This window comes from Zootoca vivipara, chromosome 3 (assembly GCF_965207765.1).
Source record: "Zootoca vivipara chromosome 3, rZooViv2.hap1.1, whole genome shotgun sequence".
Classification (NCBI taxonomy): domain Eukaryota; kingdom Metazoa; phylum Chordata; class Lepidosauria; order Squamata; family Lacertidae; genus Zootoca; species Zootoca vivipara.
The window spans coordinates 14,715,597-14,740,544 of NC_142586.1; the positions used below are offsets into that span (position 1 = coordinate 14,715,597).

Genomic DNA, 24,948 nt, shown 5'->3' on the forward strand with positions numbered 1-24,948 from the left:
AAAGGAGCTCTGATCTACTCCATCTGAAATGGAAAGAGAGAGCTATACAGTGGTACCTCGGTTTATGAACACAATTGGTTCCGGAAGTCTGTTCATAAACTGAAGCGTTCATAAACTGAAGCGAACTTTCCCATTGAAAGTAATGGAAAGTGGATTAATCTGTTCCAGATGGGTCCGCGGAGTACTCAACCTGAAGCGTACTTAACCCGAAGCATTCGTAAACTGAAAATTTGTAAACCGAGGTGTTCATAAACTGAGGTTCCACTGTATATTAAATTTCTGCAGATATAGTTTAAAAACACATAATTGCTTTAAGAGGTCTCATGTCATAGATATTGGTTATTTGAAAAACGTTTCCTAACAAGGCAGTATTATCTGACAGATCGTGTCAATTGATTGGGAAATTTAAAAATCTACCTGATTATTCTGACGCAGTGATGTGATTTATGATTTATATAGCATCATCAACGTGCATGATGAATCCTACCTTTCCCATTAAGTAATATTTCATTACTTGGCAGGATGAGCAAGATACATTATTCTCTAGTTCCTAGTGCTTCAATTTATAGATTTTTGTCCTTTTCTTCTTTTGTGAAATTCATCATCTAGAGGCTTCTCCTTTTGTTGTGCGTTTAAAAATACTTGGCTTTGAAATTTGGCACAGTGAAAAGAGTTTAATTTTATTAAACAATGTTTGGTTTTGAAGTTATTTTGACATCTTTACCTCAAATTTTCTTCTCCATTTGCTGTCTTGAAAATATGTTGTGAGAAAGCTGAGGAAGAGGTCCAAAAATTTTAAAATACCCAACTAGCATACAGAAAAGCCCTCTCCCATGCATGGGGAATAATTAGCCAGAATGGGCAGCTCCCTACTTATCTAGGATGATGGTCTCTTTGCCACTTTCCCTGTGGCAAAGCACTGTGGGAGTATCCTGCCTGTGGCCTTCTCATAGGCATCTGGTTGGCCAGTGTAAGAACAAGTTGTCGGACTAGATGGGCCTTGACCTGATCTAGCATGGCTATTCTTATTTTCCCTCTTCCCATTTGCCTCTCTTGGTAAACAGTCACTGTGATGGAGGGCACCCAGTCCAGCTAAGACCCTGAAGTACGTAACAGTCCACTGTGCAGTAGAGCTGGGTTTAATAGACTGGTTATTGCTTTGAAATACCTTTTTCTAAATGATATCTGCAGTCTTTGAAAACAGTGAGCTATATATTCTTATAAATAGCAATTATTATTGTTGTTGTTGTTGTTGTTATTTGTTATTGTTATTATGATGTCATAAACTTACATCACTCCATTGATTCCAATTTGTTTTTGTTGCGGGTGGGGAATGTGTTCCAGGTCTACAGCTTCATACCATATATCAGTGGCTCATGTGCTTCTGGCTTGCACTCTTTATAAAGATTTGAGGAGTGAGGTTATTACCCCTCTACTATTGTCCATGCCGGGTCACTCAGTCATTGCTACGGTGACCTTTCTTCTAGCAGATCAAGATGATCAGGTGACAGAAAAAACTGCAAGGTTTTTAGCGGGGGCAATTAGAATAAGATCTATCATTTGGTTATTGATCTAAAGCCCCAAAATGTGTCTTATATACTTAAAACTATATAAAACCTTTATCTTCTGTACATTTTATTTTATTCTATTGCTATGGCTGGTGGCTGATGCAAATGAATATTATTCTGATTCTGATTCTTCACACCATACAAATACAGACCCTTCAACTTTGAATTCTTTACAGTGTTGGTGTATAGTTGGTGCAAGTTCATATTGAAATCAGAATAGAGAATAAGAGGTATTGTGCAATTCAAGAAATGCAATTGGCACATCTACAGTTTATTGGTTATATCTAGCCTTGCCTTCTGCAAATGGAAGGGCTCCTGTTTGTGAAAGGAACTGAGAGCTAGTGGAACCTCCCTGTACCTCCTCCTGACCTGCACTGTTCTCCCAACCCATTAGGAGCAGGTTTACAGGAAAGGGGTCTTCAGGGGAAGAAGGAACTGGCAAATCGCCTCCCCCTTTCCTCTGGTGAGAGTATCTTGTAAGTGGAGAACCACACCTAAAAAAAACCCATATCCTTATCCCTGTATACCTTGGATATACTTCTTGGGTATATCTCCTTGGGGAGGTGATCCTGTTTTGGATGCTACAGTGGAAACCAGGAAGCTAGTGTGGTATTCCCTCGCACATCCATTTTGCACTGTAACTTCTGAACACACCGTTGGGAAGGTTCAGTGTGACAAAACTGGATTGGCCTGCTTGTTACCCATGTTTAAATGATATTAACAATGTAGGACTTCTGTGGTCAGACATATAACATTGAATGAGAGAGTTGGATTATTATTGAGAAAAAAATACTTTACAGCTAGCAAACCTCTGGCTTGTGCAGGCTTTGGAAATGGCAAACAGCATGCTAGGAACGTGTCACATATGATGGGACTTCTTTATGACTTTTATAAGTCCCTGTGAATAAGAACGGTTGTGCTTCGCATTCAGATTTTTCAAGAGGTTAAGCAGATTTTCATGAATTAATGAATGAAGTGAACTTCCCATTTTGTGCATTTAACATAGACATTTTGTCAATAGTAAGTGATATATATTTTGTATGCAGCCGTGCCTTTGAGAATTTGATGCTCTCCCCCTCCCCACCATTCCACCCCACTCCCCATGCTAATGCTATAAATTTCCACTTGATCAACAACTTGGTATTTTTGGGCACTGTCTACCTTGATAATGAATAGATGGATGGATGGATGGCATGTCAGCAGCAAACAGCGGAAATGCAAATGGGATATCTGCTTTTCTATCTCTCTAATAAATGTAAATCAATGCCTATTTTCTTGTGCTGTTTTTCAGCTGTGACCTGTGGCAGAGACTAGAAAAGCAAGTATTAAAAATAGAAAAAAAATACCTCACTGACAGCAGTCTTTAATATTCCAAATGAAGAAGGAAAACTAGGTCTAGAAGATGAATTTTGCAGGGCTGCTGTACCTAATATTTTAGAAATATAATACTCAGTAAAATGATGGAACATATGTTGGCTGCTTTTGGAAAGCTGTCGTTTTATTACCATCTATTAAAATTAATTTTAAGCTAAACCTTTGGAGATATTTCTCTCCCCTCCTCAGAAAGAGATAACTGGCATAAATTTGACATTTATATAATGGGAGCCTGGTGCTTTTTTTCAAAAATGGAAAGTATATTATGTCAATTTTCCCCTTAAAACCCCAGTCCTCAAACTCATGTGAAAACATAGACTTTAATTAAAGTGTTTTTCTCTTTAATGACTGCTGAGAAACACATATAATGTGTCTTGATACTTTTAAAGGACAAAACTTGGTTTTGTAGCCATTTTGATGATTCTGGGGCTTTATCTTAAGTGTGTTTTTTTAAAAAAAAAATGTGATGTGACAACCCTGAAATGTTAAATCTAGTCAGTTGTGCAGTGTATTTCTCAGTATTATCTTAGTTTTGCACTCTAAATGCAAACTCCTTCTCATAAGGATTTATCAGTCCCCTCCAGAGAACATCTGCATTTAAATTGATTATAGGCACAACCTGCAGGACGATCTTGATTTTCAGTTCCATTTTCCCAACCAAATCTTGCACACACACAAAAACCCAAAACCAAACATGAAATACACTTAGTTCCACATGCATTTCTATACATCACTCTTTCCCACTGTTTGATCATAAGAATAGTCATGTTGGATCAGGCCAAAGGCCCATCTAACCCAGAATCCTGTTCTCACTGAGCTCCTTGAAAATAAAGGTATAACAACAACAACAACAGCAGCAGCAGCAGCAGCAGCAACAACAACAACCTCTCATTACACCTCTATTTAGATCATTGATTGTGTAATTTTAAAGCTGAGTAACAGTCCTACTCACACGTGGTTATCTTGGTCGGTCTTGAAATTTTGGCCATTCTTGTGCATATGTATTTGGCCATTTGTAAATAGTGACATTGCAGGATTTGATGAGGGTACAGAAAAACAAATATGTGAGTGTATTGAAAAAATGTAAATATTGCACCCAAACTTAATGCCTGTGTGCATAACAGCTCATATGCATAACGGATAAGGGAACTTTTCAGTACACAACAGATTTTCTGAAAGCATAGCAGCCGTTGAAAAAGCACTTCGGGATTGTTTGCAAATCTCGTTCTGAGCTGTGATTCGTGTCCATGGTTTTTTAAAAAACAAAAAATGCACAAGATGTTGTTAAAAATGAAAGTCAGTATAATATGGCACAGTGATCACTGAGTCAATTTAGAACTCTGAAAAAAGACTAGTATTTCCCCATGCACTCTACAATAATATGCAAAATTGCAGACTAGTTCATATATCAAGGATAACCAATATAGTGCTCCCTAGATGTTTTTGGACTCCAGTTCCCATAAGTCCCAGCTAGCCTGGCCAATAAGCAGGAATTATGAAAGCTGTAGTCCACAACAACTTGTGTCTATCACATTGGCTACTGCCGCCATACATAAACTAGGATTGACGCAGAATCTGTGTGGTGGTAGAGTACCACAAGCCTCTTGACTCATGTAGAAAGCCCCCCAAACTGGATCAGAGCGCAAGTTTGAACCATTTCTCCCATTCAAACAAGGTGGGATGAATCACACCAACATCTGCATCTCAACATGTTCAGTGGTTGGTTCACACCGAGGCCACACCCACAGCTGCATGTACAAACTGTGGTTGTTTCCCCCACTCGTGCCCAGTGTCCCTTGCACTACTACCCAAAGAGGATTTCTGTTGGACATCTGGTGAACTGAATGATTTTGATAATGTTGCCAAGAAATGGAATCATGGTATCCTTACAACTTTCTTATAACTACACCATAGACAGGGGCGTAGGAAGGGGGGTGCGGATCACCCCAGGTTTCATCCCGGGGGATGACACACACCCCCGGGTGGACCTCTGCTGCGCCGATCGCCCCGCCCCCGGGTGCACGACATGTGCACTGCTCCGGGTGCCCGAGCGGCTAGCTCCACCGCTGACCATAGAATCCAAATAGTAGAAGGAATTAAACCTCATTCTCTTCTGATCATTCTATCAACATAAAATGTTTGTCTTGCTAGATGGAATGATCCCCCTCTCCTGCCCCTGTGTGCTGTTTCAGGTTTCTCCTGCCCTCCCCCAATCTAATTTTGGCGGGCACATGGGGGCAGGAGACAGCACAAAACCATGTTGCGCAAGTGGTAGTCCTTGCGCAGGGCAGAAAAATGACAGGGTGAGAATGAGAATGACCAAAGTTTCACTTTGCATATCGTAAGGCATGTAAATGATCATAAGCGCTTTAATTTGAAAGAAACACAGTGTTAGCCCATTCTCAGAATCTATGCTTTGGTTTCCAGTGCTGTTGAAAATCATTCTGTCTGTTCTGTCTCCACTGATCACAAGGCAGATCATTTTTTGTTTTTAGAATGGTGTCAGTTCATGGGGATTGTGGTAGCTGTAAAGATTACCGTCTGTCTGTTGTAAGCCCATGTTAATGAGCTTTAATTGGATTTGTAAAGTACATTTTCCTAATAGCCACACATTATTTTTTATATAGAAGGATGGGAATTATTTACAGGGGGCCATCTATGTGAGCAAAAGTAATGAAATCTTTACTGGTACTGCTGAGCTAGAGTGACCACATTTAAAAACACAACACCCTGCCACCAGAATGATAAATTTGTATCTTACGATAAAACATTTGTGTGACAGTTCTGTGGTTTTTAATGTCTTGTCTATCCTGCTCTCATAACCTTGGTACCAGACACCTTATTTTCCCCTAATGATTTTTAATTACCAAGGCAGGAAAACGGTAATTAATAACTTCTTGTATCAGCACGTCTCCGGATGTTCTCCATCAAATGCTACACGGAGGTCTGGAGAAGCTAGCTATGAAATATACACTAGAAGGGAGACGCTGGCGTAATGTTAACATAATGGAAATGTCCTGATAAACAGTCATTCCATCACCGGCAACATGGTTTCATGCCACTTGCTGAATTACTGGACGATTTTTGTTTTGGAGGACCTTCTGCACACAGCCTTAGGGTGTCAGCTGCAGGCTAGAGTGATACCAGAGATAAGATCAGCGCTGGCAGGCCTTGTCAGGGGAAGGTCAAGCCAAGAAGAATGTCTTTGACAGGGAGGGTGCTGGGTGGCAAGGGAGAAAACCACAGCTAAGCGGAGGAATGAGAACCAGAAGCTGAAAGAGAGAGCTAAATTAGAAAGGAAAAGGGGGGAAGCAAAGAACAAATTGGGAGAGGGACAATGGAAGGAAGGAAGGAAGGAAGGAAGGAAGGAAGGAAGGAAGGAAGGAAGGAAGGAAGGAAGGAAGGAAGGAAGGAAGGAAGGAAGGAAGGAAATCTAAACCATGGAAAATGTTTAATCTGTGTACATTTAATCTGAATGATTGTGCCTGCTGGCTCTGCCTTTGACCTCCACATGTTCTGAATTCCTATGTGGATGGTGACAAAAGACCTCAGATGTCTAGATAAAGGTTAGGCCAGAAGGACTAGTACCTGTCTCCTCCTCTACCTGTTCATCTCTGCAAGGATTAAGCATCTGCAGTGCTGTTGTTTGGTTTATCACATGGGAAGCACTGTTGGGTGTACCCACAAGGCCTCAGACAGCAAGAAATGCATTACCTGCTGCTCTCCAATGCTTCAGCGAATAGGAGGCACTACTGGGAAGGAAATGGTGGGGGCTGCCCTTTTAGGTCTCCTGGGCTTTACACCCCCACAACAGCCTTTGATCCTTACTTCAGCTGTTGAGTAAGGTTGATTTGACACCCCCCCCCCATTCACTCACCATTTCTTCTCTGGTGGGGGTGTCATTTTGTAGCTTGCCTCAGGTGCCAAAATGTCTTGAGCCGGCCCTGGCTTCAAGCCAGGTTGGAACTCATTCTTTTTGGGTTAGGAATGACTCCGAAATGTATTAGCACTCTATTTTTAATTACCTCTTTGGTTATTATGAAGTATGGAAACAAAACTCAAAGTCCATTGAATTGCTATTCCAGGCTACCGTTTCTTCCAGCTCCAGTTTAATACAATTTAGCTTTTATATTTCTTGTTTCTTTGCATTTCAGCATCAGGATCACTGGAATGAAATGTTGAATCACTTCCATATTTTAATAGAAATATGTATCAATGTTGAAACTATAATATAGCAGTGAGTTGTGTTTTCCACACACACCCCAGCAAAGAAAAGGGAACTTCTTGGCGAATTGCCATGAGGCTTTGCATTACATCTGCCTTTTTCATATCAAAGATTAAAGGAGATATTTGATGGGGAAAGGCTGAAAATACAATTATATTTAAGTCGTGTAACACATGTAAACAGAATATTTTGAGGAAACACATCATAAATATATATTTATGTTCTATACTGTGCCTTTATTTTTATTAAGTTGAACAAATAGGGTGCTATGAACCTTGGCATATGCTGTATTTTTGTTCTTTCATGTGAAGAGGTTGCAAACATTTCCCGCAATTTTTACAACAGCATTTAAAAAAAGGCCCTCATTTTTAAATTTTTATTTTAATCAATGGGAAAATTAAGGTGCAATATTAACAGGTTTAGGATTGGGCTAGGTCTTCAGAAATGCAAATTCATTTTGGGTCTTGACTATTTTTTGTGTATTCCAACAGACATCTGTGTCCCAGCCGCTTGCATGCATAGTAAATATCCAGTTTTGAGCATGTCCCCCCAACTGTACAAATTGCAGATTGTTAATGAAGCTGGCAAAAACCACGTTGGCCTGGTCCACATCAACCCTGTTTCTGCAGGTGCCACAGCTCACATTACGTTAGAAGCAATCAAAGCCAAAGGAAAAATATCGGTTGATGATCATTTAGCTATGTGTTTTAGAAATGGTTGCTCAGAGGGCTGACCACAGAGCATGGCAGACAAGACACAGTCTAGCATGTGGCTAACTGAGCAACTGCTGGAAGATACTCTGGCATCTGCTCTCAAGGGGCAGATTGCAGAACTCAGAAGATAACCACAAAGAGCAAAAGACAATGCGATGTATTAAAGGAGTAAGTCTAGCTGGCTGTCAGGTTTCATAGGGTCCAGGGAAGGCATGGTAGGTTTCAAAGGTAGTGGGGGAGTGCTAGAAAGGGGAGGGGAAAACTACACCAGTCTTTCTAATAATTTGTTTCATTGTAATTATGGTGATATTAGTAATCCAGTCTGTTCACATTGAAATATATTTACCTTGGATCCCGAACGCCTTACTCAGACGTTTTGGCTCCCAAACCCTGCAAACCTGGAAGTGAGTGTTCTGGATGTGAACGTTCTTTGGAAGCTGAACCTCTGACAGGACTTCTGCGGATTCTGATTGGCTACAGGTGCTCCCTGCAGCCAATCAGAAGCCGCGCTTTGGTTTCCGAACAGTTTGAAAGTTTTGAAATTCCTTTCGACTTCCAAGGTATGACTGTACTTTTGTGAGCAATTTCCATAGACCAGGGAGAGAAAGGGAATGGATGGATGGATGGAAGGAAGGAAGGAAGATAGAAGACAGATGTATGAAGGAGAGAGGGGGTGATACTGTGTGTGTGTGTGTGTGTGTGTGTGTGTGAGAGAGAGAGAGAGAGAGAGAGAGAGAGAGAGAGAGTGCATGAATGACCCAGGCCTCATCCACTGCCATGCTAAGTTCATATGCCCTCCCAGTATAAGCATCTCTCTAATATAGACTCACAATCCAGGTTTGTTACTGTCACAGCAGCATTGATTCCTGAACCTACTGCAACATTTTAAATCTTTGTTGTGCTGATCAATTGATGTCATAAAGCAGGAGAAATGTGCCAGAAGTTAGCTTATTGAATTAGAAAATTGGTTTAATTGTGTGCTGGGATGTCATCGTACTCAACGGAGAGTCAGAATAAAGGTGGGATGATAACTTAATGGGAATTGATGACTGATCGGCTCTGAAAAACGAGCTTGTTGTAAAACTGTCTATCGGATAGTTCCCAAGTACTATCCTTCACAAGGCCTTATTTAACACAGCAATATTTGCATGCATATCCTCTCTTCACATTTGCCATTTGTCACTGAGATAGCAAATTACATTCATCAAAATCCATTCATTCTCCCAGTATCGCTGAATACAGGATTATCTTGGCTGTGTCAGCTGCCCTATGACTGGTAACAGTGAAAAATGGAGGTCGACATGCATCTTCAGGAGACAGTGGGTATCAAGCTGAAAAGATTAATGGCGCTGATGTCATCATGTTTGTATGGCATAAAAATGAATTCTGGAAACTGATGGATCTCTTGGTAACAATGAATGCATTTTAAGCTACTCCCCTGCTGCCCCTTGGCTGATGAGTTTTACTGGCCATCAAAAGAAATATACTGGGAGATTTTATTAGATACAGAAAAGTTTGCTTTGGTCCCCTGGGTTGCTGAACAGCTTTTGCTATTGACCTGGCAGGACCAATACTTCAACATCAGCAGACTGCAAGTTCTTTGTTAACTTAGTTGAAATGTTGTAGCCATCTTGCCTCTCTCCAGCATCTCCCGGCCAGCCGTACTGAAGCAAGCAGCCCTTATGCCTAATGACAATATGGAGCTGAAACGGGGAGTCCAATAATCTGCTACCCAATCTCTGATGGCTGCAAATGATCATAGAATCATAGAATTGTAGAGTTGGAAGGTACCCTGAAGGTCTTCTAGTCTAATCCCCAGCAATGCATGAATGTCAACTAAATCTCCAATAATTCTAGAATTTTATTTTTCCATCAGAGAGAGGTGGCTATTATTTATTCCTGCCACATGGTAATAATAGCTCTTTGTGCTGTATAAGAAGTAAAATAAGTATTTTAATCAATGGTTCTCAACCTTTCTCCAGTGAAAAGCCCTTGTGTAAGTTAAAGCACCACTCCAGTCAAAGGCTTGCTGTGTTAACTACAGTCTATTAGCAACTGCTAGCTAATTTCAGAGTACTCACAAATAAGTTGGTCGCAATAACTAAAAGAGAAATGTTTTGATGACGGTGACCCTGGCATAAGTGTGTGCAGTGATTTCTGAAAATCTTTGGGAAGGGCTACTCAAATGTGGTGATCCAAATGCCCTGAGTTTTATTAGCATGGCACTTTAAATATTTGTTTTACACAAATGTGGGTTCATTTCTACATACATAGGTTGTCCTTTGCAGAGTTTTTTAAGACATGCTTTAGTTTCTCGTCATGTAACAATGGGACAGGTTCCTGGGACAGGGGTTTTACTCTCAAGTAAGTGTGCTTCAGCTTGCGGTTTTGAATAATGTGATGTGCACACTCTTTTTGCATCTGATGTTTGCACATCTCACACTACCTTATAAGTTCCTCTTCATCCACCCTGGATTGTTTTTTTGGGAGGAGAGAGCAGTATAAATATCTAAGTACATAATTGGGTGGAGACATATACAGAGTCCTTAAGCAAGAATAATTAAATAAAGAGTAAGCATACTGTTCCTTCTCTGTCCATTCATGTGAACATTAACTGGGATAGGATCAGCTACGCACTTTCTCATGGTGGTTCTATCCACCCATGTATATCCAACAGAAACAATGACTATTTGTATGGGGTGGGATAGGTGACCAGTTTGAGGAGAAGCTGTGATATCCCCATGTGATTTCACTGAGCAATCATCTTTCTTGGCAGGAAAACAGCGTATTTTCACAGGTGATATCTTCACCAAAATTGGGCAGTGGAAGTACTGATTGCCCACACCAGTCCACCATTCTCTCTCCAGGAAAGAATGTGGTTGATGTTCAGGTCTCATTAAGTGGTCCTTCCTTTTGTGTTTGTGTAGTTTAAAAAACAAACAAAAAACCAGTGTGTTTTTGTATAGCTTGGGGCCTGCCCAAACATGCTGATACCTCCCTCTTCTTTCACAGTAGGTGGGTTCCAATCCTGCCTGCATTCAAAAACCCGAGCTTGCTGTTAGAAGGAATGTTTTGTGAGCAATGTCTGTGAACAGTTCAGAAGTGGGACTATCTACAGCACAACCCCAAAGGCCTGTAGCTGAGAGTCTTGACAATCATATGCCATGATGACAGCTGCTCTGAGCTCTAGGAACTGTACAGAACATCACTTGGTTTGGTCTTTGTACCATTTCGCTATAATCTTCAAATCATTATTCAGAAGTGGTTTAGTTCAACAAACAAGGCATATAATAGACTGTCTGTGCATGTGGAAACGTGCATTCCAATTACTGCTCTCGGTTAACGCAGACACATTCCTAGAACGAGTTCCTATTTGCATAGCCCTTTCAGGTAAATTGTGCAGAAGATGTTCCAAGAGAATATTTCAATGTAGGTTCCTTTGCGTCCCTAATATTTTTTTGCTGTTGGCCCATGCAGTACTCAGGATGGTGTTAATCTGCTCTCAGATATTTCATTTGATCTGGATAATAGCATCCTGCCCTCAGGATTACTGATCAGGCAGTAGGAGTTGTTCTCATGATGTATCACATCTATCTTGCTTCATTTCTGAGTACCTTGCCATTCAATATCCTGTTATGACTGTAGATTGTTGTGAAGCTGAAGGACTCCATTTAGATTTTGTGGCCCACATTAATCTTTTAGGTCATAATAAACATTGGGGGTTGTTTTCCCCCCTTTTTGCCTCAACAACTTAATTATATTTCACTGCAGGCTTTTTAGAAAAAAAACCTTCACACAGTAAACAGTAATCTCACAACTTTAAAATATAGCTTTCACTTTTGTTTAAGTGGAGAAAATCTTAGTAGGGGGATACTATCAACTGTCTGACTAAAGTGTTCATCATTTTACATCTCATTTTGTTTCACGTAATCTCTACTTTTTTATTGCTAAAGTAGCATGATAATTTATCTTCAGGTTAAATGTTTGTTTGTTTCCCACAAATAGCTTTCTCCTATCTGGATCTGCTAAGAAGGTATATCCATAAAGGTGTATCATTAGAGCAGTGCAGTCTTACAATTTCAGTGTTGCAGGCTGCTTGGCACATAAACATAAATCTTTGGCTAGCCTGATGTTCTAACATTAATTTCCTCATATCTCACTTGCTGAGATAGTCTCACTCCCCAAACCCTTTGCGCCAGCCAGCCATACTGCTACAGTACCAATAAGCAACAAGGTATAAGCAGTGGCAGAGCATCATGCTCTGGTACTGGGGGGGTGGAGAGCAGGAGGGAGCGGGGCTGGCATGCATCCTGGGGGCGGGGTCAGCCGCCATGGCATCTCACTGGGATTGCGCTGCCAAGGGCGGTGCGCTCCCCCCGCACTCCTCTTCCTCCGCCAGTGGGTTTAAGGTTAACTGCCAGTGTAACACTTGCTCAGTCAACACAGAGTGAAGTTGGATGGACTTGAGGGTGTGGTGAGACAAATGCATAATTTTTGAAGCAGTTGTTGGAGAAAAAGAACCTTTTTGGGTTCAGCAGAGATGTGAATTAATCTATGACTATATATATACAGTATATTATTCTGATGCCTCAGTTATAGCATACTGGGGTCAGAAATACTACCCCCCCCCCAAAAAAAATATTGTTTTCAGTTCTGCCCCACTTTCACTTTGTATATTTTAAAATTAAAACAATTATTAGTTTATATTGTTATTATTCTTGTCCACATCATCATCTGTATATACTGATACCTTCCTTCTGTATCATTAGCCGTTTATGAAATATATACCCCACTTTTCAATTTAAAATGCCCAAGGCACCAAACAATAAAAAATGATTAGAAAGACAGACAGACAGAGCAATCGTGGATCATTATAACACACTTCATGCTACTGGTTGTATTAGATAATCCTTTGGTTCCTTCCCAATCTGTGAGTCTTCACAGAATGGAACTATGGGATGCATGTCTAAAAATGTCAAATTAAAAAGGAACCAGGGAATGTTATACTTTGATGAGGCTTGTAAGATTGATTCTTCATTAAAAGTGCAGCTGCCAGAGTCAGGTTCCAGAGGCCCTATCCAGGCCCTAAACTGCTCAGCTTTGAATGAAGAGAACTGGGTTAAAAGGTTCAGATCCTAGTCGATGTCAACTGTTTTCTTTTATTTTCAAATCTGATGCAGTGTGAAAGTCCATTGTTAATTAAATCTCTCCTTTTATAAAGTCATCCTTTCTTGTTGTGCACTCTGCTGTCCAGTAATTGACAATAATTGAGGGGTATAGTCTCCAGTGAAAAGAAAAGCTTGTTGCAATATGTCATTAAAATATTTGAAATGTTAAGATGCTTAATAATTTAGCTTGTCACATTTGAAAACATCAGAACTGACCTAGGGCCTGTTAAAGGCAATCAATAGATTCCCTTTGGCATCAGTAGGCTTTGAACCAAAACGGCTGTAAATGTCGTAAATATGAAAGGTACAGCAAGTATCTGGAGGTTAGCAATTATTTAGTGTGCTGTTACTAATAAGGTTTACTTAAAGGATGGGGAACTTGCAGCAGTCCAGATGTTGCTGGAATCCAACTCCCATCAGCCCCAGCCAGCATATTTTCTTTCTTTTTAAAAAATATTTTATTGATTTGCTTTTCTGATAACATTCCACATCAGCAAAGCATAAACAAAAACGATACAAAAAAAAGAAAAAAATATTTCCTTTCAAAGATTTTAAATAATTGGCATTTATTGACTTCCTATCCTCTCTTTCCATGGTTACTTTTCTCCCCTCTTTTCTTTGTATTTTCTTAGTTCACCCCATCTTTCGCAGCTACTTTTATATACTTTGTCTGTTTCTTACTCTGCTGAAAAATTTACCATCCTGCTAGGTGAATTTTTTGCTTATGATACTTTTTCCATATATTCTATAAGTCCTCTTTATATCTTACATCTTTACAACAATTCAAAGCAAGTTTTCCAAACCTGGTGCCCTCCAGATGTTGTTGGTTTACAACTTCTGCCTCAGCAACATCTACGCTGGCTTGTTCATGTACACAGGAGATGGAAGATGGCAGGCTCCCCAAGGATGCGCTTTATGGAGAGCTGGCTTCAGGCACGAGGCCTGTTGCAGACCAACTCTGTGTTACAAATATGTCTGCAAACAAGACATAAAGGCCGGCAACATTTAATGCCACCATATGGGAATCCCTTGCAGATGATCACAGTGCCTAGAGACAGTCAGGTTGTGTATCCACAGCAGCGACCAGAGGAGGAATGACCGCTGGGGAGAGTGCAGAGAGAAGAAATCCCATTGTGCACCTGTAGCAGCAAAACCACACACCTTCATCTGCCCCACCTGCAATAAAACATGTCTCTCCCACATCGGTCTCCACAGCCACAGCAGGCGCTGTAGCTCTCCAACAGTTTCACTTTGTCCCCAAAGGCATACTCTTCCATTGTCTCCTGAGACAGAGGGATGTCAAGAGCAACAGATCTCATTGTCCCTGGCTATTGGCCGTGCCATGTGGGGCTGATCAGAATTGTAGTCTGCAGCATCTGGTTTTGACACCAGACTGGGTATTTCCTAATGAAATAGTGGAAGATCTGCTTCCTCCCCTATCCCTTTTACCATAATAATTTCAGTGTCTAAATGCACAGCAGAAAAATATTTCTTACGTTTAATTTTTTTACTGGTTTTAAAGATCTGACTTAGGGTCAGGATGGGTTTCTCTCGAAATATGAACAACCTGCTACCACCATGCTATGCAGAGTCCTGCAAAACTGCCAGTGCTAGGGAGATGCTTGGGTACATAAGAGTGGTGTTCCAGTCTTAAATAGACTTCATGAATTACCACAGGCTCCAAAGAAGAGAAAAAGATCAATGTGATCTGCAGCCTGGAGCTGTAAAGCTGCCTTGTAAGTGAAAAAGCTAATGCAATTGAACTTTCTTTTTCCTTTGCTACAGTGCTCTCCACTTATGGCCTCTTTGATCTGCCTATTCATAGCCGTGAAGCAAGCAAAATTTAATCAAGCCTGCAGGGTGGAGGAAAGAGCAATGGAAGAAGTGCTCCCGGCACTAGGTGCCAAAAACAGAGCTGTCAATCAAGGATGAGTCATGATGCCTTCATGTTGTTAGCCTCTTTATGCTTCTTCCTCAGACGACTGGTTCTCTCTTCCACTTGGCTGTGGAAGAACCAGAGGCTATAGAAGGATATTGGCTGGCCAGATGAGTGTCTCCATATTCTTGCTCTCCCTTCTACAATGGGGACAGCATGAAATGTCTAATCACGTTGACATTTCACAAGCCACAAGAGAAGGAAGATTTGCTTTGTAGAATGACAAAAGACAGTCCCAGGGGTCCTGTAGTGCTTTTGTAAGTCAGCATCCAAGCAATTTCTCTCCCCATACCCAGCCTTTGCAGCCATTTGATTTGGAAAGGAAGTGGTGAAGAGAACAGCTTAAATTCACCTTATTTTATCTATATCTGGGGGGTGGGGGTGGGGGGGTTCTCTGACTGGCAAGATGCAAGAATATGGTACAATTTCAAATTTACTATCTGCCAACACATGCCATTCAATCAGATAAACACAGGATCTGAGCTGTCATCACAACATTTTATGCATGCTTAAAAATAGGACACTTCACACATTTGCAGTGGAATTGACTCATATAGATTATATATGCTAGGGCCACTTAAAAAGTTTCATGGGGTTGGAAAACTATTCAGTGCCTAGAAAGTTCCCTTCTTGTTTAGCATGAAGAAATGTGGAGCTTGAAAAAGCTGCCGTTGAGTTGCAGAATGTGTGCCTACAACGCAGGCGTGTATGCATAATGTGCAGTTTGTAAAGTGTGAATGTGTGTGGACCCGTCTGCATATTTTGTGTGGAAAATATTGCCGCGCCACAGAATACAACAATAAAATCCCTATTAAGCTAGTTGTTCCCTGCATGACTAAGAAACTGACAACTTGCAGAAAGCATTAAAGAAATCACGGCCTCCCTAGACTAAACAAAGTGATGACTCTAGTGCCAAGTCCTATATCCAGTGCTGTTTCTGAAGTGAGAGAGAAGGGACATGGCAGCTGTAACATCAGGATGGAGAGGGTCAAGGGTAGAGGCCCGTGGGAGCAAGTGGAGAAAGCACAAGGAGATCAATGTAGCTTGGTGGTACAGCATCTGCCTTGCATGCAGAAGGTTCGAGGTTTAGTCTCAGCATCTTTAGTGAGGGCTAGGAATTGTGCCCTGGTTGAAACCCAAGGGAGCTGCCGGCAATCAAGATACGCAGCAGTGAAATAGATTGACCAGTGGTCTGGCCCGGTATAAGGCAGCTTCCTATGTTCTTAAGGTTGTGGGTGGGGGTAGGCGGAAAGGAAGGAAAGTAATAGATAGGAAGGATTTGCAGCACCTTCTGAGAGCCAGTGTGGTGTAGTGGTTAAGAGCAGTGGACTCATAATCTGGTGAACCAGGTTCAATTCCCCACTCCTCCACATGCAGCTGCTGGGTAACCTTGGGCTAGTCACACTTCTCTGAAGTCTCTCAGCCTCACTCACATCACAGAGTGTTTGTTGTGGGAGAGGAAGGGAAAGGAGATTGTTAACCGCATTGAGACGCCTTAGGGTAGTGATAAAGCGGGATATCAAATCCAAACTCTTCTTCTTCTGCTTCTGCTTCTGTTCCAAAGCCCATGCTAATGAGAAAGCAAACCATCTGCTTTATTCCCACAAAGTGGAAGCCCACATTGAATATGCTGACATTGGCTCAGTCCTTGGCTGACCTCACCCACAATCTCAGTTACCCAGGACAATGGGCATCATGGGCTTTAAGCTACAAGCTGTCATCAGTTACCTTCATGACAGCTCTTGCACCGGATACATGCTGACATGCGCTGCTGTTGCTTCCTGACATCCCCAGGCAAGTGTGATGGCAGCGTGCCATGTAGCAGCACTGTAGAACAAAAAGGGGTGTGGTGGCAGGGATAGTGGACCGGCTTCAGCAGGCAGCTGCAGAGTATGTCGTCGGTGTGCAAATAACACGAAAGTGCTTACAGTATGCTGCCCCTGTTTTGGCAGAAGTTGTACCACTGACAATTTGAATGAATGGGGTGGATAAGCAAGAAGGGCTGTTAGCCAAAGAGACCACACTGAAGATAGGGGGCAGCTAAGTAGTTTCATATGCTGATTTGAACTCGCCAGCCAAATCATTGACTTCAGGTTCCTAGTAACCAATTGCTATGTACTATGAATTTCTAGTAGAACAAGCACGTTGCCAAGTATCGAGAAGCCTGGTGAGTAGCAGAATGCTCCACCAGGTGGTTATGTGGTGAATTGTTTGTCATTCGCCTACTTCCTCTCCAGGAAGCCACAGAAGATGGCTGCTCTGAAGTGTTAACCAGCCCTCTTGAGCTATTGAATCCTTAGTCTGTCTCAACGGTGTCAGCACTTATGATGGTTGGAGAGATGTAGAGTTACAGGCAAAGCATTTTTCTTTTTCTTTTTAATTCCTTTTTAAAATGAATTATTTGGATAAAACCTCTTTTTTAAATTTGAAAGCTGCCTGCCAGGAATCCATGTTAAGAACTGGTAGTTGTGTACTGTTTGCAGCTTTTACGTGGCTAGCTTTATTTGGCTTTTTAAAAATTCTGTATGAACTGTTTTATTTACCGTGCTCGCTGGCTGCCATCTGGCTGGCTTGTGCTGTTCTCTTTGTTTTTGCATAAGCACTTCTAGATTAAGAGTAGGTAGGTTTCTATAAATATAACGATGGACTAAAAGCTTTTGAGAAGTCTTTCAAAAGCAGTAAACATTCCCGCAGAAACACTTTTTGCTTTGTTTTTGGTGGGACTGAATGATGGGGTTCTTTGTTTTAACCCATTTACTCTATTGTATACCTGGCAGATGTCCGTCTTATGAGTCATCTGCCAAATGTTAGATTGCTGCATAGTCAAAATATCCTGGTCTTGCTTGTATCAGGCTCAAGGCCAAGTTGCATAAGCAGCTGGCTGTTAACAAAGGACACAGCACAGAACTAATTTTACACATGCAGTCCTATGTTTGTCTATTTGTTTAGTATTGTAAGGGCCTTGGGTGGTGGTGACCTTACCCACTTAGCTTGCAATCCTTGGAGCAGGGTATAATCTATCAACAGTAATCTATTGTGCTTTCAAATGCTCATTATAACATTTTATAGTTATAATTCTCACAACAACCCTGTAAGGTTAGTAGTATTCTTACCCATGGGACGCAGGTGGCGCTGTGGGTTAAACCACTGAGCCTAGGGCTTGCCAATCAGAAGGTCGGCAGTTTGAATCCCTGCGACAGGGTGAGCTCCCGTTGCTCGGTCCCAGCTCCTGCCAACCTAGCAGTTCGAAAGCACGTCAAAGTGCAAGTAGATTAATAGGTACCGCTACAGTGGGAAGGTAAACGGCATTTCCGTGTGCTGCTCTGGTTCACCAGAAGCGGCTTTGTCATGCTGGCCACATGACCTGGAAGCTGTACGCCGGCTCCCTCGGCCAATAAGGCGAGATGAGCGCCGCAACCCCAGAGTCGGTCACGATTGGACCTAAAGGTCAGGGGTCCCTTTACCTTTATTCTTACCCATATGCAGATAGTGGGAAGGGAACTGAAGCTGAAAGAGGGAGACTAAGACAAAGAGAGTGGCTTGCCTAAGGCTACATAGTGATTTCATGAGAGAGACAAGTGTCAAACTGGGTACCTCTTGATTCATACCTTAGTTTCAAACCCTTAATGTGTCCATGATCTGTACAGCAGATACATGCTCACTTGCAACACCAAAGCTCTTTTTGGCATGTTCTCCCCTCCTCCCTCCAAACCCAGTTTCTGCAGGTGTGTTTGAGAAAGAGAAGGACTCTCTAACATATACACAGGTGGTCATTTCCAAGTTGTCATTTCCTTTAACATGCATAGAGTCATCACACCACCAACAAATAGCTCCCTGGCTTCATTTCTGCTGCTGAAAATAATGGCCTTGCTTGCATGTGTTCATGATAGCAGAAGACATACCTGTAGGAGTGGGAGGAACTTATGGATTGACATACCAGGCCATTTGCCAACAAGCCCGCCCTTCATTACAGCTCGGAATAGAGTCCAGAAACCACCTTGCTTAATAAACCTTTGGCTTTTCTTTTCCCCTTACAGATGGATCGTGTCATTTTTTGTGTATTTTTGGAGGTTGACTACAAAATTTACAAGAAGAAAATGAATGAATTCTTCCCTGCAGGTGTGTTAATTTATTTGTTTCCTTGAAAAAGAAATGTATTCTTCTTCAGATACTGCCCACATACTATATGTATGTATGGTGTGTGATTTATATCTTTATAGCATTTCTCAATTTCTTCAATGGTGTATAAAACATTTTTAAAGAATCATGTAAACATGGGTGTATAGTCATAAGTGTTCAATAACTGACCTGAAATTTTAGGGTTTATTGGAACAAACTTTGGCAAAAACATTTCTTCACATGGAAGTATCCCCTTTTCCTTCAGAAATCTGTTTCATGCACTCACACAAGTTTGCAGCTATTTCTAATTACCTCCAAGAGCTACAGGTAAAATCAAACAACCATTTTCTCTCTCTTCACTGTTGTGCTTCACCATGTCCAAATGTAACTTCCCCACCCACAGACCTCCTCATCTGTTGGGCACACACTAAGGGCCAGTTCAGATGTTTCAGTGAAGGTCTTCCAAGGACTGCCTGATTGCTCTGTGTGCTTCCCTCCTGGATGGATGCAGGACCATAGATAGCGAGCAGGGCTTGCTGGTGGGGAATGCCTGGGAGATAACCCTGTACTCAGACTAGACACACCATTTATCTTCTCTGCTGCTGGGCTGGCCCAGGACATTTTGCCTGTCTCCTGCAGGTGCATGCATGCACCACTGTGGCTGCCTCTGAGGAGGTGGGGGCAAAGGGGGCTGCTGGGAGCAAAGGTGGCAGCAGCTGCCTCACCTCATGGATGGACTGACCCTGCCCTGCCCTGCAATAGGGCCTAATAAGACAGATAAGAAACAACAGAGGGGAGACATAGATATTGGCAGTGAAACTTCAGAGTTCCTTATAATGGAGGAGGAAGGGAAGGGGTGGGGTGGGGGGTGTTGCTGGGTGCATTTCCAGTTGGGCCAAAGCCCCATAAGGGAAAAACTATATGGAGAAGCTATAGGAACTATAGGGGCTGGCTGGCTTCAGAGTGAGACCTTGGCCTAATGTCAACTACTGGCCCAACAAACAACTGCAGGAAGGGTATTCAATGGGGGAATAATGTGACGCCTTGCCCCTAATAAACAGCAATGAACTGAACAATCCAGTAGTTGTGGCTGTTCATGAATATGAAGAGAGGAACTAGGGGCATAGGAACTGTCCCATGGAAGCCAAACAGCAGGCAACAGCCTAATTGTTCCTGGGAGACACAGCTGTATGGATGGGAAAGCTTCTATCCTCCTGCATCCCCAGAAATAGTTACTGTTTTTCAGCAGTGATTTATATGAACTTTTACTAAACAGATGATTGACAGATGCTTATAATTTCAACTATTTTCATATTGATTTTGAAATACTGGCAGCCCCCTCCATCTTTTTTTGCCTCCTTTTCAGAATCTCTCCGAATCCTTTAAATCCCTCCCTGACACCATGGGTCTTCAGAGGGATTAGTTATAATTCACCTCAAGGCTGAGAAACGAGTAATGATCTCTTGTGATCCTCATTTTCCCATGCATTCCCCCTGATCTCACTCATTACGTTGGTAAAATTATCTCGTATAGGTCTGGAGGCCTCTCTTGTCTTGAAAACATGAAAATGTAAGGCTGAAATTGTCCCTGCAAACAACAAGCTACCCTCAGCACAAGACAGCTTCCCTCAGACCAGTTTAGAAATGGCATTTTCTGTTTTTTCCATAGCAGTCTCCTCTCCCTCCACACACCCCTTACTTTATTTATTTCATTTATATCTCACCTTTTCTCCAATGAGCTCAAGATTATGTACATGGTTCTCTCCCTTCTAATTTAAACCCCACAGCCATCCTGTGAGTTATGCGAGGCTGAGACACTGTGCCTGGACCAAGGCCACCTAGTTATCTTCATGGCTAAGCGGGGATTTGAATCCTGCTCTCCCAGGTCCTTGTCTGACACACTAACCACTGCACCACACTGGCTCTCAACAATGTAGTTAAATTCTTCTGGTCTGTTCCTCCTCCTGTTCTTCATGCCTCTGTTGAAGAGCCCTCTAGCAAGTGAAGCAGATAATGGGACAAGTACTTCCCGTGCTACCATCTCAGCACTGCAGTCCACAGATAATAATATGGCTTCAGGGTATGGTCTGAAGGCAGCTAATGCAGCTTTGCTAAAGCTAAGCAACTCTGGGTCTGGTCAGTGCTTGGATGGGAGAACTGCAGGAGAATAATATACTGTATGCATTGCCCCGGGTTCCAAGACAGAAGAAGAGGTGGGGTATAAATGTGAAACAAACATGCAAGCAGAGGTTCACACTGGCCTCGGCCTTGGGCCTCCACCTCACAGTGGGAGGAAGAAGAGTGCTTATATCTGGAGTCAGAAGTCTTCCAGTGCTAAATATCCCTGTCCCCATATTGTTTGTGGTGAAGGGAGGGGAAAGAGATGCTTGAAAAGGAGGACACACTTCTCTCCTTTAACCATTGTTTCCAGTCCCATTTTCACCTTTCGGATCAGAGGTGGGCGGAAGGGCCTGTACATATAGCCTACTGAAGTAACCAGCAGATTTGTCTGAAGCAGCTCAACAGATTGCCTGAATTACAGCCAACAAGTTTGCCTATTAAGGAAAACTAAGATCTACTTTGCTGCCGGAGTGCCAGAGTAAACAAAAATGAAAAATCAAACTTTTAATCCTCACATGAACTCTCAGTTGCTACTGGCTGTCCAGCTACTTACTGTGGCCAAAAAAGAAAAGGAAAAGAAAAGCTCATTTTATGTAGTTATTTATTTATTTATTTATTTATTTATTTATTTATTTATATGAAGAGAATTTCTAGCTTCTCTTCATCATGTGATCCCAGGACAAATTATGACAAAAGTAGTAAAGCAATGCTACAATAAAACCAGTTCAATGCAACTTATAAAGGCAGGTAAAAGTACAGCATCATAAAAATGGCATCTGTCGAGTCCTTCAGATATTTTTGACACCTCCATACGGAGATATTGCCATGATATCTAAAGATACATTATTAAAATAATAACATTCAGATCGTCCCAATGCTACAATTCTATGATTCTATGAAATCACCCCACGCATGGACTCATAATATTGTCCTGCACATGGTCAGGGAAGTTGAAGAACAGTAAAAGGATGTGTCTTCTCCATCCTTTTGAGCTACCACTTGATGGAGTGGTGATTCTAATGACCATGAGATCAGAATTTAACAGCATTAATTATTATGAATTCAGAAGTAATTATTTTATGTCCAAAAGTAAGATCTTCTGTCTATGTCTTAAGGTTGAACTTGCTATCACTTCAGTGAGCACAAATGCCTTCTACCACTTAATAATGTTCTTATTCTCAAGTAATTAACTCATTAAAACTGTTTCTTTACCACTAAAAAAGGTACAGTTACAATTCAAAAGTACAGTGTCTACTGAAGAACCATGCTCAGTGATACGTCCCAGATTCAAATTCTGGCATCTCTAAGGGGGACTGGGAGAGAACCCTGTCTGAGACCCCAGATTGCTTCTGGCAGTCTATGTAGACAAACTTGACCTAGATGGACCAGTGATCTCATGCAGTGTAAGACAGTCTCCTGAGATCCTACAAAAGGCTAAAAAAGAGTCAGATAAAGCAGAGATTGGAGAAGAGATATTATCCCAGGAAGCAGCATTAGCCTAAGAAAGGTCATAGGGTTTTGTGTTTAGTAGAACCAGGGCTTTTTCCCCAGTTGGAACTCATAGGAACTCAGTTCTGGCACCTCTTAGGTGGGTGTCATTGCCATTCTAAGAGAACAAGGGAGGCGCTGGTGGTGAGCTCCACCACCTCTTTTTCTAGAAAAACAGCACTGAGTGGAACAAAATGGACCATTTGACTTCAAACCCTCAAGAAGACATGCTGAAAGGGTTAGTTTCTCTGTTGCTAGCATAGCTATACACTCTAATGAGATTGTTTGGTTTATGGATGAGCAGTCTTAGTTACGTTTTGTTTATTATGCTATTTTAATGTTTGCTTCATGAGATATTTGTGCAAAATGTTCTTGTGTGAGTTTTATTATATATGTATACCCAGTGGGTTTTTTCTGGGGGGACACAGGGGGGACGCATACCTCTAAACATTTTGTGAATTTAAGTTTGGCCTCATTGAGGGGCAGTATTTCAGTATGAGTAGGAAAATGAGAGTACCCCTAAACATTTTTTTTGGGGGGGGAAGCACTGCATATACCACTTCGGACCTTTTGGTGGAAGGCAGATTTATAAATCTAACCGATCAGTCAGTCACTAGATCAAGAAGAAAGCTGAAAGGGAAGAGTCAGGTGCACCTGGTATATACCACATGCTCAAGCAATTTAGAGAAGCACATAAGAAGAGTCCTGATGGATCAGAGATGCCTGGTCCAGCATCCTATTTCTCACAGGGGCCAACCATATGCCAGCACATAGAAGCATCAGCTGTCTCTTACCCAGTTTCCCAGCAACAGAGGGGTAGCATATAGCTATCATGACTATTAGCCATTGATAACCCTATCCTACCTGAATTTGTCTAAACTAAAAAAAAGGCCCCCAAATGTTGCAATTTTTGCCCGTACGGGAGTTGCTCCAGCCCCTTGATCATTGCAGTTTCCATTTTCTGCACCCCTTTCCAGCTCTATTGTATCCTAAAAGTAAAGGGACCCCTGACCGTTAGGTCCAGTCGCAGACGACTCTGGGGTTGCAGTGTTCATCTCGCTTTACTGGCCGAGGGAGCCGGCGTACAGCTTCCGGGTCATGTGGCCAGCATGACTAAGCCGCTTCTGGCAAAACAGAACAGCGCACATAAATGCCATTTACCTTCCCACCAGAGCGGTACCTATTTATCCACTTTGACTTTGATGTGCTTTTGAACTGCTAGGTTGGCAGGAGCTGGGACTGAGCAACAGGAGCTCACTCCGTCGTGGGGATTCGAACTGCCGACCTTCTGATCAGCAAGCCCTAGGCTCTGTGGTTTAGACCACAGCGCCCCCCACACTCCTACTATATCCTAGCTGCAGTCCAAACAATCACAAAGTTTTCCAAGTGTTGCACACAGCATGGATTCATGTAAAGGCATTACAATATTGGCATTTTTCTTTTTGATCCTTTTCCTAATGCTTCCTAGAATGGAATTTGCCTTTTTCACAACCGTCATGCACCTGGATCTCTTTCCTTGACAGTCAGTTCCAACTCAGAGGTATAAGAAATTGGGACATTTTTGCCCTAGTGTGCATCATTTTACACTTATTTATGTTAAATTGCATGATATTTCCCATTTATCCATTTTGGTGAGATACTTTGGGAGCTCTTTGCAATCCCGCCTTTGTTTTTCGCCAAACTTGGCCACCTCGCTCATCCCCCTTAACTCTAGGCCATTCATGAACAAGATAAAATCTGTGAGTCCCACTTCAGATTCTTGTATCTCTTCATTGTGAGAACTGTCCATTTATCCCTACTCTCTACTTCCTGTTCTTTACCAATTACTGTTCCATAAGAGGACTTTCCCTCTTATCCCTTTACAGCTGTGTTAATACAGGAGCCAATCTTAATGGTTGACATGTTCAAAAGCTTTTTTGGAACTCAAGCCCACAACATCTCATAGTTCACTCTTATTCACATGCTCACTGACACTCATATTCTCAATGAACTTTAAAATGTTAATGAGACAGGGCTTACCTTTCTTCTTCAGCAATACTTCTTCCATATGCTTGACAATTTTATCTCTAGTGATGTTTTCTACCAGTTTACCCAAAACAGCCATTAACCTAGCTAACCTGTACTTTCTAGGATCTTTACCTGCTCCCTATCCATCATCCTTTCAAAAATATCAATGTTACATTGGCTTATTTCCAGTCCTCTAGTACAGAGGCCAAAAAGAAAATAGAGTATGTGAA

General features: G+C 41.8%; 1 protein-coding gene across 2 annotated transcripts in view; it reads left to right on the plus strand.

Moving 5' to 3' along the window:
• MACROD2 (mono-ADP ribosylhydrolase 2) overlaps positions 1 to 24,948 on the plus strand; it is a 900,701-nt gene that overhangs the window by 754,194 nt on the left and 121,559 nt on the right. For both annotated transcript variants that reach the window (XM_035110055.3, XM_035110056.3), the window contains exon 9: positions 19,022 to 19,103. In XM_035110055.3, the coding sequence (XP_034965946.3) occupies positions 19,022 to 19,103 (82 nt within the window). The remainder of the gene's footprint in view (positions 1 to 19,021; positions 19,104 to 24,948) is intronic.